Genomic DNA, 21,369 nt, shown 5'->3' with positions numbered 1-21,369 from the left:
AGATTCATATATTTTAATACAAAATGTACATAGCTTGGAATAGTTACACGTAATGTTAAGAAAAAAATATAATAATTAAGGAAGCAACAATCTCATTAATAATTACAGCAGCGAGAGAAGTAGTAATAGTTACAGATACTTAGAGTGGCGTCCCTTCGACTGACAGGCAGCTCTCCGAATTTTATGTATGTGTCCTTTATTTGTTTATTATTTTTGTAACTATTGTATGGGCAAGTGCTTTTTGTTTTTGAAGTGCTGGAAGGAAAATGCACAAGCAGCATGTAAGTCTATCGTCTCGATATGAATACCAGTCCTGAGAAAGCCGGGACGACAAAACGCACTGCGCATGCGCGAATCTCAGTAACCTTTGACGTCACCCAAAAATTCAATCTTTCTGAAACACCAGGATCTTAAGGTATTCACAGCATACCCAGGCACACCAAAACATTTCTCACTTTTGATGTTTGGCTTTAAAGATTGGCTTTAGTCAAGAAATCTTCCTTTCCCTTCCTCCAGTTTCTTCTTTGTTCTTTCTGTCTTCTGTCTTTGCTTTTTTCTTTCCTTTTCTTTATTTTCTTCTTGTCTTTCTTTCTTTGGTCCTTTCTGTCTTTGGATGCTTGCAACCCTCTGTCTCTTTTCTTGGAATTTTATTGAGTTTAGCTACTTCTTTGTGATTGATCTCCCTTTAGCTGCCTGCGAGTTTGTTTGTCTGGGTTCATGATTGGTTGATATTTTATTTCATTGCAGATGGATTGGATATTGCTAGAAAAGTTTAACCAGTTTTTATAAGAATCCCTTGGCTTCACAGATTACAGATTTTTCTCTCTTTTTATTTATTTGTTTCTTTTTTTATTCATTCTTTCTTTCTTTCCTCCCAACCTTTCTTTCATTCTTGCCTGCTTGATTAATTTCTTAAGGACACTCTTCTGAGGTTGAAGTTAGAGCGGAAGTGCTCTTTTGTGGGCGAGATCAATTTAGTAACTGAAACTCTCCTGTCACACCCGGAATGTGCGAGGCTCTGGAGAGGAAGAGGTGTTGCTGTTGTCCTGTGATTCAGTTCAAAACACACCCTCTGGGCTTGATGATCTGGAAAATAAAGAGATAGAATAAATTTGAAATGACTTCAAAGACTTTCGGAATTCTGTGTTTTCCTCAGTTCTGATATTTTTTTAAAACGAAAACGAGATAATGCCGCGAGTTCTTGAAGGGCTTTCTCTTTTTAAATCATTTTGTGCGATCTTAAAGGGCAGTATCTGTCCAGCTGCTGATCTTGTGGAAAATTAATCATCTCAGCAAGAGAGCTCTCGAATTGTGACATTCTAGTGAAAAATTATATCAAAACTGTATTCTGTTTCAAAATAAAATTTCCCCACCTACCTACCCGCCCACAATTATTTATGAAGAATATCTCTTCTCACCAAAACTCCCTTCCAGCCGCCATTTTGTCTATTTTCTTTCGCTGGCGATATTCTTCGGTCGTTAAGGCTACCGATAATGAAAATTCGGGCATTCTCATTCAAAAATGTCACAGTTTTGTCTTTTTTTTCCCGTGAGTACCATTTAGATGCTGGAAACGATGTCTGTCATGATGGAAAGGGAGCGAGTCACTAAGGTTTGGGATGGTGACATCTTGTAATGAACTAAACCCAGTTGTTTGGAGAAAAAAGCTGCTCATCATTGGTTACTGGGTGTGGGTGTTCACAATATAACCTCCAAGAAACACTCAGCACATCACGTGACTCCGGTCAGCGTGCTGCGTGGGTTAGAGGTCAAGAGGTTAACTGCTGCTGCTGCTGCCACCCGGACTTTCTTTACTCTCCTAGGGCGGCTGTAATTTCCCCAGGACAGGGACAACAAGGCCCAAACATCTCCCCTAACACACTCTAATGACAAAATACGCTGAATGCCGCAAAAATCTTTTCTCCGGGCGATTGAATTTTTTTTTCTTTTTTCTGTGCATGTGTGTGTATGCGCGCACGTGTGTGTGCATGTATGTACGTATGTGCGCGCGCAACGCAAAGAAAGGGATGAGGGAGGGGTATGCTTTCAAATACATATTACAAGGTCTTGTCTCAATGTGTGCTGGCATATTTGAAAATGTGTGTATATGTAGGATATAGATGTGTGTATAAGAAGTTAAAGAAGTTAAACCTTTGCTTTAACTCATCAGTTGAGGTTTTTGATGTAGACCTTTTAAAGATGATAAACTGTCTCTCTTGCCAGTTAAATGACAGTTTTTTTCAACCGTGCTCCTCTGCTTACAATTTCTGAAGTTCATATGAAACTGAAGCTTCATTCTGTTTTGAGTGCTGTGCATCACAATGGGCTTCGTGGTGTAAATCAGTCATTACGTTTTTAACGGTTTGCAACGGAAGATTAAACGTTTAGATTATTTTCTTCTATTTTGTTAAGAAAGTCTTTGTGCAGCATTTTTTCCGTGGACCTCTTTGCTGAGCGAGAACAATCCGCTAAATACCCGCTAAATACCCGCTAAATACCCGCTAAATACCCGCTAAATACCCGCTAAATACCTGCTAAGTGCTCCAGCGATCTTCTCTCTCTCTTCAGCCTCCAGTCTGTGACCCGAACACGTGACATCCTCGTGAAGATGACCACCAGAGACCTCGGACACCCCACGAATATAACAATCAACTGTAGGACACCCCACGAATAGAACTATCAACTGCTCGTCAAGAACTGTCAAGAGACGGACACCAGAGTGCGCTCTTGCTTCTGTACTAACTCGAGCTACATCATGATAGTCATCATCTGGAATCCATGAGGTCCCTTGACAATGCAGCTCTGCGTACAGTCAAATCATGGGTACACTTTTAGGTCTTCTCAGAAGGTAATGTTGTATCTCCATCTGACCTAGGAACCTAAGTTACTTGAGTGAGGACATGTAGCTGGTTCAAACCTCGATCCTGTACTCTGGTCATGGGCAACAGAAGGTACAGACACAAGAGTGGGATACCACGTACCCAGTTCCAAAATAACCTTCTACTGCGCAAATTTATTATTATTAATCTGACACCGTGTGTGTGTGTGTGTGCTTTTCTCTCAACTTCTCGTTTAACTCGCTTTCATCAAATTTAAAAGCACTTCACGTGAGCCGATCTCCAGCGTGTCAAGCACCACCGAGCAGCAGACGACACCTCGCCTTTCAAGATGAGAGTCTGCCCTCATGGTTTATTCATCAGATGGGGTTTCCTATGTCGTAGCGATCCTAAAATATTAAGACTTTCAATAAGGTTAGAAGTAGCCATCGAATGCAATGAATTTCATTACGAGGGGGACTGATGGAAGCTTACCTTCTCATTGCTCTACACTCTGGCCGCATAATCCCTACTTTCACAAGGGTTTTTCATTTTTATGGCTGAATTGAACTTGTATGAAAACTTGGTTCACGACTGAAGTAGATATGCCATAGTGGGTTCAATATGTCATACAGGGTTCGCGAACAAAGTTGATATGTCAGGCTGAACGCACGAGGACCGTTGATATGTCAGACTGGATTCAAGAGGATTCACGAGGACAGTTGATAGGACAAACTAGGAACAGGTATCAAAATGCTGCAACAATATGACAGATATGCATCAACAGCCCACGAGAAAATGTCCCACGAGACTGTTAATTTGCTCGGCAATATTCTCGCAGGACTTGTACCACAACGAGGCTTCCGACTGGCCTCCGTGGTGTCGTAACTTCCGGGGACATCGAACACGATAGTGCACGGCCATCATGAACAAAAAACCGATCTTTCACCTGCACATCATCACACATCGTAAACTTACGAAGTCCCTTTAGCAGGCGGCTCTCGTCTAACCCACGTGATGTCTTGGATACACTCCTGACACGTCACGACTTGCCGAGACGCCTGGCCACGTGACCTGAGACTCCTGATCGGCGAGAGACGTTTGTTTTTATTCTTCCTTGAGGTAAATCCAGAGTTTCTAATAAAAGTTGCATTCCGTGAGTTATTTTCAGCAGACGGATTGCAACATAACGAGATTTGAAAAAGGTTTAGGATTACTAGAAGGTCGATTTTTCATATTCAACTGCTCGAGTCTCATCCGTTACCATGATGGCGTCTCGTGGTGTCTCGGCTTGAACATACCCCGATGTCTTAGTAAGTTTATACTATATGAACTGAGACCTGTCTATATCCTGACCACACTTTCGGCACAAAACCCGTGGATGTTTTCTCCTGTTTTCGTTTAGATGTGAAGACAGCAGTCACCTGCACAATGGTGTAAGAAATGGATTCCAGAAACCCGAATATCACCGGAGTGGCTTCGGGAATTTTCGTGCTTGATTACTGACCGAACTATTAAATATTTGCAGTCCTCGCGCTAACTGCCGATAAGACCATCGGGACTATATTTTTCCCACGAAGTTCTGCCAAATCCTGGCCCAGACCGTCAGTAAGCTTCTCACTTTATGGTCAGCAACCAACAGGAGGGCTTCTAGTAGACACACTGCTGACTGACCATTTTTTACCACGTATTATCTTTATGAATTCCAAAATTGTTGTGGGGTTTGTTTTTTTTTGTTGTTTGTTTTTTTTTTTTTTTTGTTCCTTTATAATTTGTATGTTTGTTATGTTGGTCGATTTACCATGTTTATTATCTCGCTGTTTTTAACCCGTGTTGACTAGAATATCACACTTGTGACATTTGCATTTCTTGGACATTTTACACTTTTCTTTTGTTGCTATGGTAATTATGTCTAAAACAAACATCTCCCAAGTTCTTTGAGAAGCAGACAGATGCATGAAGGCGGGATACAAAAATAAATCGTGAATGTACCTGAATGAGGATTCATCGGATTTTAAACAACTAACACATTTTTTTCCACTTTTATGGAAATCACTTTCTTTTCACCACGCTGGACTTCATCAACTTGCGACTACCAGCAGCCACTCGAGGCCGGCGCATGGTTGAAGCAGCCCATGTCGCCATTGAAAGGTTCACGTCTGGGTTCTTGGCGCGAGCAACTCTGGCTGCAAGGGGACGCTACTCATCGGGAGTTGTCGTTCTGCATGTCCGGCGACTGCTGGTCGAGGACAAGATTCTATAGTCTGTCTACAAACTTCTGTGACTCTGCCAGTTGGTGTGTTTCAGCTCCCCACCCTACACACACACACACCAAGCAAGCTGATACTCAGTTTTGTTTATTTTCTTGTTTTCCGAGAGCGTATTATGACCAGAACATCCTCTCGATGGCTCGTTGTAGGAATTTCCAGAAAGAACGTTCGAGAACTCAGACAGGCTGTGTGCCTTGGCCACGTGTCCTCCATCCCTGTCTGGCAAACTACTGGCCAGGTCTCGTGTTCGTGAAATTCCGTTTACCCAGCGTATTACCTGCCCGGTCTGGGTAAATCGGCGACTAGCAGGGAATTGTTCAAACCCCATATTTATGGGCTCATGGTGGGCCTACCCGAGTCATTTCACCAGCTAGTAATTTATCTGTGGGGCCTTCTTTCGAGTAATCTTTCCATGGCGGAAGTCAGGACTGATTTAGTTCATCAGAAACGAACACTGAATTTGTGTAGACCCAACAAATAAACTGGACAGATGTCATGGTGCATAAATGTTTCGTACAGATATAATGGAACAGAACTGTTTTACAGATATTTAGGAAAAAGAACTGTTTGATAGTACCATTTTGTGATGTTTTCATTGAATTGCATGGAAGCTGAGAAGAGCAGACTGAGTGGTCCATTGGCACAAAGGTCGATAATACAGTGGAAGTTGACTGTTCTGTGTTCAGTTCTCGTGTCGGGCAAGCTTTCTGTGTTTGTGGCATCTGTTTACATGGCTAGCTGCCTTGCCATGATATACCCTTAGTTGCTGGATCGGCGTAAAACATCTCCCCAACCCCTACTTGGTGAAAAACAAAAATAAATACCACAATCGCACTTCGCTATTCTTTCCATTGTTCATTTGGGTTTTTTTATCTTATTTTAAATGTTTGTCATTTTAGCTGTTAGTTCCCCTTTTCAACTTTTGCCTAAATAATGTATGTGCACTGACACCCTTCTTTCTCGCCATGATTACATGATTAGCCAACTTCACCTCCTAAAAGGCTCATTAATCGGGAATTAGTTTGCCTGTCGGGTTAACTTCATCAGCGAGTTCTCTACATCATGTAAAGACAATTTTACTTTTGGTAAACACTGCCGATGTCCATGAATACAAGTGAACAAGATAAAAAAACTGATGTAAGCTGTCAGACTAACGAACTGTGTGAGAGATGAACGGCATGGTACAGACACACAAACAGTAGTGTGGTAGTAGGGACTGACCGGTAGGATGGAGAGGTGGACAAATGAAAGGCAGATCAATGGAGTGTGTGAAGGACTGACTATCAGTCTTGAGACATGTTGCTAGAAGCCAAGAACTGTTCAGTAGGAGTAGCGCTGAGCGGGTACACGGTTGCCACCCGTTTGATCACGACAGCTTGGCGCGTGCAGGCGGCATTTCGATGTGATCAACACAAAATACACTTCACCTTCTGGACACTAAAACGGTGGATAAGATTTTATCCCTCTTCTTATCTTTTAGTTGGTTAGGTCTGTTTCTTGCTCTTTATTTTTTACTAAGTGCTGACTGCATTTGTTTCCCGGGATGCATTCAGTTCTCTTTGTCTCTCTCCATCTTTCCTCCTGTGAGACGGAGAAACAGACAGAGATGTACTCCAGCATCATCATTCTTCTTAATCTCCTTGTCTGAAGTGTGTACACGGCTCCCTCTCTCCAATTCACTGCAATTTAACTTGGTCTAATCTGCGGACCACGTGATCTTGACGTAGTAATCCACGGGCCGTGTACCTGCTCCCCACATTTCCAATGATAAGATTGTGGATCGGAGCAGGTGTGCGACCTCAACTGAACTCCTGATGAACTGCGTGTTTGTGCCATCGTGCCCTTTGAACTTTCTACACTTCTGTTCTGTTCACTAATGCTTCCATCCCCTGTGCCGAGGTCTGGCATTCTCTACTCCGGCAAATGCATTCAAAGCACAACCTCAGACTAATGTTCAGACTAGCTTTTCTCCATCCCGAATTCTTGCTCCTGTAGTTTGGTGCTGTGTTGTCTTTGTATATTTTACATTTTTGTCCCCTCGTGTATGCAACGCTCGATTCAATTAAATTAGGGAAATAAGTTATACAAGTCTAATTACTACCAGAAATAGTTTGGTGACCAGACAAACATAATGGCGGTAACAAAACAGAAAAGACGACAAACAACTCGAAAATACAAAAATACAAAGTACAAGTAATTGGAGAGGTTTGCCCTGACACCAAATAAATAATCTATTTATACATGCTAATTAGCCAAAGAGGTCGCGAAGTAGCGGTTTTGGTTTCTTTGGAGCCAGAAGGCTAAGAAGAGATTAAGGAAAAGGAGGGATGGGATTAAGAGAAGAGAAAAGAGCAGCAAAACTCATGAACACACACACACAGACATGTACACAGGTACATCATCAAGTTAAAAGAAAGCAGTCAGCATTTTAAAGTTTACCACCTGAAAAGATTGGAAGCTTTTTTTTTACCTGTGAGGAAAGAAAAAACTTTTGTGTCCTCATTGTTAACTATTTCTCCGACAGCTGCTGTAGCCATTCATAATGCTATTTCATCCCTTTTCTCGCTCCGATGACTCTTTTTATCTGGCAGCAAAACACAGAGTAGACACTCAGTCAAATGAGGGATTGGCCATCCACAGGCCTGCTGACATTTCGCTTAGCTTCCGGCTCCCAATGCCAGATCGATCGCCGTTAATGGAAATAAAATATTTGATCACCACAGCAATACTTGCAATGTCTGCTCACTGGGGTTCTCTTCGTCTTCACAAAGAGTCTTTGTGCAACTAGCTTCCATCAGCCGCAGGCCATGAGTTTTTCTCCCTCCCCACAGTTTTCTGTCTGCACTACATCCAACCCAGTGACTGTCTTCGAACTGGAATCACAATGAAAATCTCCATTATGACTGTTTGATATGAAAAACTTCCTTTTGTGTCTCTGTCTCTCCCCTGCTTTGTGTCTGTCTCTCTCCTCTCCCACCCTACTTCACCAAGCATTCGCTTACAGCACCAACAAGATTTTACATGATCAGAGAGTTACTAACAGAATACTAAAGAATAATTTCCAGAAAGTTCTTCAGACAGCTAATGTAAAAGCCTGGAGGAAAAAAAGAACTTGCTGTTCAGGTCAGACGTTTTCTCATCCGGGGTAGAAAGGATTTATTGTCGGCTTGTGACGGAAAAGTGTATGTTCAAAGGGAGGTAAAAAATAAAAGCAAAGCTCTTGTAGTCTGGCCAGCCCGTCACGTGTCCACTTAATGTGTTCATGCCGAGAAAATGGAGCGAGGAAGGCAAGGAAGAACACGATATCGAGGACCTGTCGTCAGTGTGGCGTCTGTCTCTTGCGGCCATTGTGTCCTCTTAGTGCTGGCCTTCCTCTGCCGATGAGCGATGACGGGCTTCACGCTTGACAGATGAATGAGCGGAGGATGAAATAGAGGGATGAAGGGAGCTGCCGTCTCCTCCTGTTGTTACTGTTACTGCCACTACTCATTAACCCATGATGTAGGAGACACACACAAGCTCAGTCTCAGTCGATGACCTATACACAAAATAAAAAATTAAAATAATATAAAAAAAATAAAATAAAAAATAAGACAAGAAACAAAGTGACATTCATATTGGACTTTACTGTACCACACTTTATTAAGTAAAGTTTTCTAATACATCACACCAAAACTTTTCCGACAGGCAAGTTAAATTACATTTCTGTACTTTCCTAATTACATCGTCTCCATTCAAACTATTTGCTGTGGATGCCGCTATTCTTTTGTTATAAACGCGGGAGGACAAAAAAGAAGAATGTCGTCTATTATTTCCTTTACTCAAAAGCTGGTAAAAGTAAGAAACAAAAGAAAAGAAAGAATGCCTGAAAAAAAAATATTATTGATGTCGTCTGGGTCATTTAGGTGACGATTTATTGGAAAAGAACGAGGAGTAACCATAGAAACTGGTTTTAAATAAATGTTTTTTTCCTATGACGTCATAGACGAAACCTCGTTAATCCTCAACACCTGTCTGAACAGGGAAACCTGGCAAAGAACAATACGGAAATGCAAACTTAGAAAACTAGGTTTAACCTTAGAGTACTTGTCGGATATTTTTTTTTTAATGGGGGGAAAGTGTAGAGACAATTGTGAGAGCTTGGAGATAAAATGCTGGCTGATGGCGGTTTACACAGGAAGCAGCAGGACAGACATTCAATATACTGAGCATTTCCAGAAGATTGGACTGTCTTAAATAACCGGATGAAAAGGGAGGACAAAAGAAGATGAGCAGGGGAAGTCCATTATTATTTTTCCCAAATAAAAAGTGATTGTTACATAAGCTAGCATCTTCCTCTCTGTGAGTGTATATATATATATTTTTATAGCATCGTAGCAAACGGTGGGACGGTAGTAGAAGGTAGTTTAACACTTTACCTTCATATCAATGTTTTTCTGTCTGAAATTTGTCTTTCTTATCGCTTTTCCATGCTACGGGAGGAATATGATAACAATTATTATTTAGCATTCTCTTATCTCTCTCTCTCTGTTTATACCCAACGCCCTGTATTCATTGAAGTCTTGATTTTTTTTCAGTGTGAATAGACTGCGTGGTTGTGCGTAGATAACGTATTCAATCACGATAAATATTTTAATTTAATTAAAAATGTTTGCTATTTTTTTTTTTTTTTTTTTTTTTTTGCTTTTTCTACATCAAGGTATGTTCCCCTCTTCTTCGCAAGTTTATATCTGTCCCACACGGAGACATACACACACACACTTTTTGTGTTTTTATCACATACTAGCCAACGAGGATGCATTACAGTTTGGAGGACCCCATGTAACCCTCCTTCCATCCTTGGCCGCCTTTCCGGCGACTAGCAGCTTCTCTCCCCCTTGTCGCCATTGTCCTCAGGTTCGGTGGCCAGAGGAGGATGCTAACAGTGGAATCGGAGAGGATGATTCCCTGCGCCTGCCGCCATTGTCTGCACTCTGCCTCGGAAATGAAGAGGTCCATTCCAAATAATGACAGGAGGGCAGCAATAAAGAAAATAATAAAAACAGCAAAATAGTGTGTGTGTGTGTGTGAGAGAGAGAGAAAGAAAGAAAGAGAGAGCTTATGTTTAAAGCTGCCTTTCTTACTCTCTTCCATCAGATGAAGTTCTGTGGCCCGGATGACAGAATTTGCTAATCATGTGTTTGGGTCCTGGAACCCACAGCAACCCCAAACACAAGACCCAGTTCTCTGAGTGAATGTGAAAGAGAGGCGATATTTGTCAGGATAAATATTTCAGTCAAAGAGTGCTCTTTAGGAACTTCTAAAGTTGTTTTCTGCTAGAAATCAATTATACAAACTCATCCTTCACTGTACGACTTATTACATTCTTCTTGAAAACCTGTCCATAAATCAAAAGTTCTTAAATGAAAGTGAGTTTCTTAATTCCACACTCAAAAAGTTTAGTCCACTTTCAAAAAATCCCCACCTTGTATCAAACTAAAACACTAGTAAAAATTTCCTATTTTTAAAAAATGTAAATAAAGTATTAAAGAGCATTTTTCCAAGGAACTAACCATGACTAGCGAGCTTCATCTTTAAACCAATGCAAACACAAATTATTGGTCACAAAACATTATATTATAAACAATTATAAACACAAAATATACTGTACATTATACAAGGAAGTGAAACAGCCCTCCACTTTCTAAACATTTGCTAGCTGCTCAAAAACTCTTCTACATGCCCTGTACACGAGCAACTAAATTGTTTATCAGAGAACGAGAACTTTGACCGACCCTTTGACACGGTGAACCACTCACAGTTCGCAGGCCTGTGTCCACTATGCTATAAGATCATTCATTTTCTCTTTCTCTTTGTTTATTTTACCGGATGTCGATGGTAAAAGGACGCTAGTCTGGGATTGAACAAAGGCTCCCAGTCATTATCATTGGCGCCCGAAGTTTCTGGCTGGTCCTCATCCTGACTTGGGTTTCAGAGCGAGGCTGTTACATCAAGAGATAGTTGCATAAATCAAATCTGGGTATTAATAATTCTAAGCGTTGTACCCAACGTCCATAAATCAGAAGTTCGTAAATTCAGGGATGGGTACGCTCGTATCACGAAGGGAAAATCTCAAAACAACAAGTCAACAAACGTACAGACAACGTAAACAAACACGGCGAAATCTTTGCAAAAATTGCTAACTTGGAGTTAGAGTAAATAAAATGGAAATAAAAATAAATATGAAAGGAATCACATGCCTGATGGCCGTGCACTATCGTGTTCGGTGTCCCGGAAGTTACGACCCCGCGGAGGGAAGTCAGTGACGTCGCTGGGGTGTGACGAGTCCGGCGAGAGGGTTGCCGAGCAAATTTACAGTCTCGTAACCTTCGTGGCGTAACCAATGTGTGGGTCCGACCTGCACACCCCAAGATATTTCTTTCTGAAGGCGCCATTAAGCTGCCTTGGGGGATAAAGTTTATGTGGACACCGACATATGTAACCCTGGTGACGATATTTTGTTTATACTGATCTTGAAAAAGTCTTTGTGCAGACAATGTAACATTTATCAGATAATTTATTCCAGCCATACATTCTTTATTTTCTTATCTGTCCGCTTCCATTAACACATCAATGCTATTTGTTTATCACTGTTGGGATAATATATTAATTTTTTTTCCTAGTCCGAGACCAGATACTGCTTCTCATCCAATAATGATGAGAATAATTCAAAAGAAAACAAACAAAAAAGAAAGCTGTGCCAGTTACAGAAAATTAATGTTCATCAGTTTAAATATGTGTTTTGTCGTTATTCGATCGCCGTCTGTTTGTCTGGAACCGATCGGCCTCCTTTCAAAAAAGCCTTCAGGCGCATGGATATGTTGGAGACGGTCCTGAGTCCCGATGTTGTTTCTGGCCGAGGGACAATACACCGAAGTTGTTTATCCTAACACCGCAGCTGCCGCTAACAGCAACAGATTTCCGGACGAAAGGTCTCCTCTCCTTGTTTGGAGAAACTCTCCTGCGAGCTTGTCTCCTACACAAGCGTTTAGTCCTCGCAGTTTGCAGACGTGATCGATGCTCTCGAGTCGGGCGGCAGTTCAAAGAGAGGCGGGTATCTTTGGCTGCGAGCGATTGCCGACACTGATTTGGGTGGTGCAAGGCATGCTGGGATTGCTTCAGGTGTGAAGTAACGCCATGAGAGTGGACCGAAGCTTTAGGAAACTGATTAGTTTGCATTCATTTCCATCGAGTAGAGAAAAAGTCCCATAGTTTAGTGGCCCGTAGGGGCAGTCAGTGTAAGTGGCTCAATGGATCTAGGGCAAGGAATATGGACGGCGGCTCAGCCCAACCCTCTCCTCCTTCCATCATTTTTCCTAAATATATCAGATACCAATTTTTGCTAGGTAGACAACAGGAATTATTTCAGGAAGGGGTCCCAGCAGGGTGAGATCAGATGTTTCCACCCTGTGTATCAGGATCGGGTGGCTCGCCAGGGCGTGTCAGCAGTAAACAGTGTTGGGCAAGTAACGGCTCTGTTATGCAGAAGGCTGATCAGTTTCTGAGAAACGGGAATCGAATAACGACTTTTGCATCCCGCCTGCCCTGGCGACACATTTCATTCTTCAAGCCCTGCACGAACAGATTTGCATCGGTGGTGGATGAAAAATGGCTTTGGAGTCTTTTCAGTCTTCTTTATGCTTCCTTTCTCTCTATTTTCCTCCCATCTTTTTCTCTGTTTCTCTTTGTGTGTGTGTGTCCCCTGTTTCACTTCCATATCTACTTGCACAATAATGTCATGCTCTCTACTACTGTTCTTAATTCCCTGTTACTTCTCCACAAACTATTCTCATGTGTCTTTGATGGCTAAACATTTACATAATGAGAGATGGGGAGAGATGATTGGAGACATATGCATTAGTCACGCCCTGACTTTCTGTGGAAGGTTCCAGCATGTATTACATAAGAGGTACACGGCCCGCGAAATCATCTGACCCTGCCCGCCAAGCCAATCGCAGATTTCAGTAAATCTTTTATCCTTCTTCTTCGCAACATAAATGTATATTAAGTGGATAATGATAATGTAAATCGTGAGGGACAAACAAGGAACATTCATCACATGACAGACAGGACACACCAGTACCTGACGGCCACATATTGACAATTTTGTAAAAGTATGCAGACATGGTCATCATGCAGACATCCTCAAGCCAAGGGTAAACAACTTCCGGTTTGATGTTGACACCCGAAGCGTTCTTCGACCATGTCGTCTTATACAAATAAAAAAAAATATTATGAACATTGGTGTGTATCCGAGCAAAAAGTTCACGCCTACAGGGGTTCAACATTATCCTTTGATAGATTTCTCAAAAAAAAACTTTGGCTGGAAAGAATTTGTTTTTGTGTTGATGCAAGCATGTCTGTGTGTAGCATTTTTGTAAACACTTCATGAAGGAGATATATGTGTACTCACTAATTATTATTATTATAAATATAATTTCACTGCGCAACTACAAACAGAAAATTGTGCATTAGTTTGAAAGGTTTTGTTATTATGTTGTCTACTCTAGGAACATTTTAATAATGAACACACATTTTACAAACTTCAAACAGATGTTTGCTATGCTTTTCATGGTGGCAGAGCAGAATGTTTTCACACATAATTACAAAAAGGTGGATTGTGGGACTCAGAGGACAGTAGTGCCAGGCAAGCTGGGATTTGAACACACACCGTGGCGACCAAACAGAGCAGACTTGTTTTTAAGATAATTTGCCACAGCCTGCGATGCGATAAATATCAAAATTATCCCTTGAAGTAAAAGGTTCCCCATCCCTGTTAGATGTGCAATGGACTGCACATAACACTACTGGCAACCAGTCAGACATGTTGAATCGCACTAGCAGACATTGTTGTCATGATCATGATACATGTGAAAAACTGTGTGTGCTGGACATACACTCCTTTTTTGTTCTTTTTCTTTTCTTTTCCGTTCTTTTCGTTTGTTTGTTTGATTTTTTTTTGTTCTGTTTGGTTTGGTTTGATTTTTTTTTTATTTTTTGTTTTTGTGGCTTGTTTGTTTGGTTTTTTTTTTTTTTGCTTTTTTATTTTATTTCTGTCTTTCTTAAATCTTTTTTATGTTTGTTTTTTTTTTTATTTGTGCTTGTTATTTTCCATGCTTTCTTTCTTGTTTTTTTTTTCTCTCTCTCTCTCTCTCACACACACACACAGAGTTTACGTGTTTCTCCGTCTCACTGCTTGTTATTGTCAACAAGTATTGGACTATCAAAGTCTTGGTTAGCACATCTTGTACTTATACTACACAGACTTCCGTTTCTTGACTTTAATCCCTTCTTTTTGTCTTTTTGTTTGTTTTGATGTCTTTTGGGGGATTATTCTTCGGTTTCCTTTTTCGAGTGTTTAGTTTTTATACTATATAGTAGGGATGGCAAGATTTTAATAGGGACAAGTAGCAAGTTTAATGAGGTTCAGAGGACAATCAAGGAACAAGACTAAAGACAATGGCATGAGAAAAATCAAACTGCAAGATTAAAGCACGGCATCAATAGAACATTCAAAAATTAATTAATACGATAATGAAGGTTAACTTTTGAAACCTGAAATGCTTTTCATAACAGTTCACCGATACGGAATCACAACAGCTTCAGGAAGGACAATAACATCGGAAATGACAAAAACATCTTGATTCCGAAGTCAGGTTTATTCCCTGGTTATCTCATGTTTGTTTGTTCACTGACAGCAGACTTGCAAAAGAGAAACAGGAAATGGAACTCTACAGGAAGATCCTTGGTGTCTCCTGTAAAGACCACATCAAGGAGGAGATAGGAGAGACCATTACGCAAATAACTGGGCCTGGGACGACCTCCTGTCCACAGTGAAGACACGGAGACTGAAGTGCTTTGGCCACATCTGGAGATCATCAGGTCTTGCAACAGGGAGCCGACAGGGAGGCAGAGGACAAGGAAAGCAAGAGCAGAAACGAGTAGACAACATCAACAAGATTTAACTGGCCTGTCATTGAGGGCATCCCAGAGACTGGGGCAGAAAATCGGGAAAAATGGAGAGTTTGGTGATATGATGGTCAGGTAGGACTACGGCTAGTCAGGTTTGATGATGATGATGATGAGGAGGAGGAGGAGGACGAGGAGGACGAGGAGGAGGATTCATTGAAAACTTTATTAAAATGCTGACTTATGGAAGAACTTTAGGAACTGAATTTTGATGGTTTTCACCATTTCATCTTTTTTACATAATAAAAAGGTTTCGCAGAACGAGAAGACCCCGGAATCTTGATTCCAGTGTTATTTGTAATTACGTGGAAACTGTGGGAGAAGTGTATACATTACACTTATTTAGACTTGTCCTGATGAACTTAAAGTGATTGAAAGGAAGTTTCCTTTCTTGATGCTTTCCTAAAGCTTTTATGTTAGATCTTCAAGCGACATGAAATTGTTGCTGCTTTCAGCGCCACCACAAATCACTTAACACGAAAGTATAACGAGGGAGGCTTTCCTTACACTCAATCGTCGGGAGCGTTCTAGGGTCGTGATGGTGGTGATGTGTGTGTGAGAGAGAGAGAGAGAGACATACAAACAGACAGGTAAATAAAAAAAATATTGTTTTGCTGAAAACTCAAACCCCTTTCTAAAGTCATAATTAAAGTGTTGCACTTGAGAACCGTTTCAATAATTACATCAGTTCCCATAACTTCAATCCCATCTGTTTAGGTATCCGATGATCTGATGAAATAAAATGCCTGGCGTTCAAAGGCGATTGCTTTGATTCATCAAGTCTGTGCCTAGTGTTCAAGAAGTGACTAATGGCTAAACAGATTAGCTCAAGGTACCAGAAGAAAAAAAAACTTGTACATGTATCAAAGGCACAGTTTCTTATTCATGTGATTTGACCACACAGACATAAAGACCTCGCACTTTCTGATCTCACTTCCGCCGCCATGGAGCACCGATTGCAGATCGATGAAGTTTGCCTTCAGTGTGGTGCGACCTCGCGAAGTCTCATCTAAAAAAAAATGCATTAAAAGGAAGCAGCCTGCGCCACCGGGGCCTCTAATTAGTGTCCAATCAAAAAGACGGTTTGAACACCGACAAAGAAATTAGCCCGGTCTGCGGAAGGACCATACAAGGCCAACATGTCAGGACTCACGACAGTTGGTGCTTTTAGTGCCAGTGATGAAGAACACCTTCCAGTCTGGCGCCGCTTCCGTGGGGCTCGACAGGGGAGGGAAGTCGATGTCGAGGAAGGGGAGGGAAGACGATGTCGAGGAAGGTGAACTGTCTCTGGTTACTTTTCGTTAAGATTAGCGGGCTGCCCATGCAAACTGCACATCTGCTGCTGCTCCTTGTTAACCTCATATGTTCTGTCTTCCCTTTCAAATTTCATTGTTGCTGTTTTGTTTTCTTTCTATAAAAAAAAAACAAAACAAAAACAAAAACAAAACACAAAAAAAAACCACGGGCGTGAAGTCGTTATAATCTGGAGAAAAGGGAGCAAACCCCGAAGCCAAATAAGCTGAAGAGGTTGATGTTCTCTGAAGATCTCAGAGAATTTTCTAGAAAGTCTAACGAATGCTCCAGTTTTTCTTTCAAAAATATATCCTCCATGAGCGATGTAAAAAATAATTTTCATCTTTTTCTGATTATTGGAGATGTAAAAAGAACAATGAACGCATTTCATCAGTGCAGAATAATTTGTGTATTTTCTGATGACGGAAATCTGTCTGCCTCGTCCAAAAAAATATGTTCTGGGCGGCATAGAAGAGTGGATCACGGAGTGCAAAGCTTTTCAGACGGAAAGAGGCGAAAAAACAGAAAAAAGTTTTGTAGGTTCCTTACATCAACCGACTCACACATGACACTATCTCAACCCCGCTCCTTGGTTCCTCTGTGTGTGTGTTTTCTGTATATATGTGTGTCTGTGTGTGTTCTGTATATATGATATATGTGTGGTTTTTTTTTCCTCCCTCAATCTTGCTATAAACAGATGACAAGTCTCCACATCGATGTCATCATATCCTTTCTGCGTTCTTATCTTTCAAAGATTTGTTACAGTTTACTAAATATATCTTTCAGGCAAAGACACCATTGAATCTTACAAGCCAAAAAAATGGTCATCGGACAAATGAAAAGTTTAGGTGAACAGATTTAAAGGATATAGAAATACAACTGAATGTAGAATACAAAGTATTGCACCTGAAAAATTTCTTTCAATCTATCTTTGGAAAACACAACATGCAGCAATCTCCGAAAGTATATTTGAGAAGAGAGATTTTTCTTACTCTCTTGGAAAGGCTACTCTGCTGCTGAAAGTGAAAGTTTTCATGGATGCAAAATTGTTCTCTCTTTTCCCCCTTCCTCTCTCTTATCACTTGTGTGTGTATATATATATACACTCGCACACCTTATTATAACAGAAATTCAGATAATGGTCACATTTTGGTACATAGAGCAGAGAACAGATGAGCATCCCTCACGAAAAGCCTGACCCCGAAAAGAAGAGTGTGGTTCCTAGTACATGTACCTCCTCCCCAAAGGTTGAAAGGTTAGGAGACGAACTTGACTCCTACTTGAGAATGAAGAGAATAAGTGGGTATGTGTGTGATGTTTCAGTGTGTTGCTTTCTTCTCCTTCACCTGGGCCTTCGGAGAGTTCCTCTGTAAGGCGGTCCACTACATCCAGGCGGTGTCCATGGTCTGCTCTGTGATGACTTTGACTGTCATGAGCGTTGAACGGTAGGAGCTTGTACATTTCCTCCACCATACTTATACCACAAAGACAATTTTTAAAGTTATTATTATTAATCAAAGATAATTGCAACCCGAAAATATTAAATGCTTTTTAAGTAAACACTTTTTGTTTTGTTTTTTGCTGTAACTGAGATTGTCTTTACATGAGATTCATTGTACTTTGAAACAGTAAATCCTGATATTTAAATTTTTCGAAAAATACTCTGATTGGTTAGAACAAATACTTCTGCATTGAAACTGAGTGAAAGGTACATACCTTGAGTAAGCAATACTAGTTTTTTGAGTTGGCATGAAAAATGGAGTTTCGTTACAGCTTCACATTAAGTTATTTCTTATTTGTATTCACCAAAGTGATGTGGTTAATTTATGCAGCAACGTGGCCATTTTGTTTCCACTGCGCGCCAAGTACCTGTGCACGCGAGGACATGCGCAGATCGTCATTGCCGTCATCTGGGTTCTCTCCCTTGCCATGGCAACTCCTGTACTCGTTGGCCAGGTAAGTTTTACACCTTGAGGAACTTTGCCTTGTTTATTTTCCGCCTACCGCTTGCGGTGTAGATGATTAAACAAAACATCTAACTTCCCACGCCACCATAAAACAAACTCAACCATCCAGCCAAATGATCAAACAGTAAACCTTAGCAAAACTGTGCATGCATCGAAATATTGTGTGGGTGTTTAGGGAAAACGGCAGCAGGCATGAGACATTGTGTATACTGTAATAAACAGTAATAAAAAGTTTAATTGGTTGGACATTGGAGGCTGAAAAAAAAAGCAATAAAACAAGTTCTTTTTTCAGAAGTTAAATGACTTCATGAAGAGGAAACTCAAAACCCAAAACTTTTAATGTTTAAAGCACTTTTGGCAATTTCCTCTAGCTTTTCTCTGTCTTCAGAATCAGATGTCTAAGCTCAACCACAATCAAAAGGTCGATGGCGGCGATATTACATAAAGGCAGTCAATTCTGTGGAATGATCATCTTAATCATGTGTTGTAAAACTATATATATAAAAAAACAAAATTACCCTGTAGTTATTGCATCATAGATATATATAAGAATGTGACAGTAACAAAGTAACCGATGTGAAATATTGTGAAGGCCAGTCGTGTGTAGTTTATGGCAGCCATTTGTCATCACTGTCTACCGTTTACAAACCATTTTCAATAAATAAAAATCCACATCTTTGACAGCCAGGCATTCATTACCGCGAAGAAATATTTTCGGGGCGAAAGGATGGAACTGAATTGGTTCTTGAAATCTCTTTTTACGTGCTATAAGGGACACGGTGCTCCGCGGAGCCCGGTCGCCAAATTGCCCGGATGTGGAAGTGACAGAGTGACCTGCCCTGACCTGACGTGTGCCGTTGCCATCTTTCTTTCCAGAAACACAAGGAGGTGGGACAGGTCCGCAAAGCCTACTGGTGCGTGCGGGAGTGGATGCGGCCGGAAGTGGGGATGGCCTTCGACGTCTACATGTTTGTCTTCCTCTTCCTCCTCCCTGTATCCATCATGGCCGCCGCCTACACTGGCATCGCGCGCGCCCTCTGGCGGGGGTCAGCCCTGCGTCGCTCCATGACAGTTCCCTCGTGAGTACTTTCGCGACATTTGTGGATGACTACATCTGTTCACCACTCTGTTAATCTACCTTTCGATTTTTTTTTCTCCTTCTATCCTCATCCATTCTTCTCTTTTTCTAACCCCTCTATTGATTGTTTATCTTTTTTACTTTCTCTCTTTCTGTTGACATTTATTTATCCATTTTTTCTTTCTCTTGTTCTACCTTGGTCTCTCTCTCTCTCTCCTGTATCTTTGTCTTTTTATTTGTTCTTCACTCAATTTTCGTGTCTTGATGTAGTTTACTCGTGGCAAGCCTTCCCAGTCCTGTTTGTCACCCAATTCAGCAATCAGACCCATAAACTAAGCAGCATCCTCCCATTTATTTAATCATCTATCTAAAGTACTGTTAATTCCTGTGCTACATTTTCTCGTTATGTCATCAACTTGCTTCAAATGGCCGAGCACCTCTGTTGGAGTTCTCCTAATATGCACTTCAGACAGCCATTTATCTTTGCGAAATAGATTCTTAAGGGCCTGTTGGTCTTGAAAATAAATTGTGGTGAGAGGCTGGCGCTAGAAACAAGAGCCACACAGATGTTGTCACCGTGTGTCTGACCCAGACAGTCACGAGGACACAGAGGAAAAAAAATTCAGTTTACATGTTTATTCTCAAATTCGTGTACTTCTGATTGTTTAGTGTTGTTGCATTTTCAGTATTGTTATTCAATGAAAATTTTTCAACAAACAACTTGATTAACACAGACATACAAAAATCACTATTTTGTTCTTAGCTACTTGCCAGGGTTGAGGATATGACAGTTTCTAGAATTCGAATCAGATATCCTGCCAAACACATCAGTGATGCTGACTAAGGTTCTATTTTTTTCTGGTATGTTTATATTGCGCTTAATATTACTTGCATACACATTTTGTCTGATATTTAGAGTACTTGGGAGAATATTTTTTCATTTTAAGGTGTTTTTTTTTAACAATAAACGATTAAAACAAATCACAGTATCAGTTAATTGAGCATTAATATCTCTTTGACTTTCTTCTGCAAACCGATATCAAATAAATGAAATGCAGACGCAAAGAAGTTATTTAATGAGTATTAGACCACTAATTTAAAACAAATGAATAATTAACAGTTATGATAAAATTTTGAAAACTTATTGTATTATTGACCGTTAATCATTTGTAAAATAAAGTGCACGAGACCATACTAGAATCTGGCTCTGGGAGTAAAAACGTGTCGGGGCAATAAAAGGACATGGCTATAACTCACCCAGAATGCTTACAGACCAAAGAATACTTGACAAAGTTGACTGACATCAGTGATAATAAAGGCACTAATGGGTTCGACAAAAGCTTTGCAACAAAGTGTTGACAACATGAATGCCTGTGAGTGCATGAAATGTTTGGGGACAACTGTGTGTGCGAGTGCTCGCTCGCCCCACGAGACGTGGCAGATGAATGCCATCAGCCCTCAAGTGTTCTGTCCGACATAATGCAATGTGAAGCCAGTGCGATTGCCTGTCAGACATGGTATAACCTGAAGTCAGACAACCTGAATTGCCTGTCAGACATAATAACGAGAATTATCGTGTAGTGGACGTGTCTAACATTGATGTCATGTAAACTGTAGATGGCGATGCTCGATGTTTGTCTGCCTGTACACTTATCAACCTGTCTACACACACACGGACAGATGAAAAGACAACAAGTTTTCTGTCAATTGCCATTTTTTTTCTCTTTGTGTTTAATCTGCTGCTGCACGATGATGCCAGGGTCAAGTTGTCCTGTGTCTGGGTCGAAATGTCCGTTTAGTCTACGTGTACCAAAAATATAGAGGAAGAGGAGAAAAACAATAATTTTCAGTTATCTCGATTTCCTGTTCACTTTCGCTAATTTCACAGTTGTGTGATTCTGTCGAGAAAATAGAGATTTACGATTTCCTCCAGTTCT

At 40.8% G+C, this 21,369-nt stretch overlaps 1 protein-coding gene across 1 annotated transcript in view; it reads left to right on the top strand.

The window, feature by feature from the left end:
- Window positions 1-21,369, top strand: part of LOC112573629 (allatostatin-A receptor-like) — a 52,238-nt gene that overhangs the window by 11,702 nt on the left and 19,167 nt on the right. The window contains 3 exon segments of the mRNA XM_025254164.1: window positions 17,711-17,832; window positions 18,220-18,343; window positions 19,231-19,433. Coding sequence (XP_025109949.1) covers window positions 17,711-17,832; window positions 18,220-18,343; window positions 19,231-19,433 — 449 coding nt within the window.

The sequence above is a fragment of the Pomacea canaliculata genome, linkage group LG10 (genome assembly GCF_003073045.1).
Source record: "Pomacea canaliculata isolate SZHN2017 linkage group LG10, ASM307304v1, whole genome shotgun sequence".
In the NCBI taxonomy this organism is placed as follows: Eukaryota; Metazoa; Mollusca; class Gastropoda; order Architaenioglossa; family Ampullariidae; genus Pomacea; species Pomacea canaliculata.
Note: the sequence above shows the minus strand (reverse complement) of the source record. Positions and strands in the feature narration are given on the sequence as shown.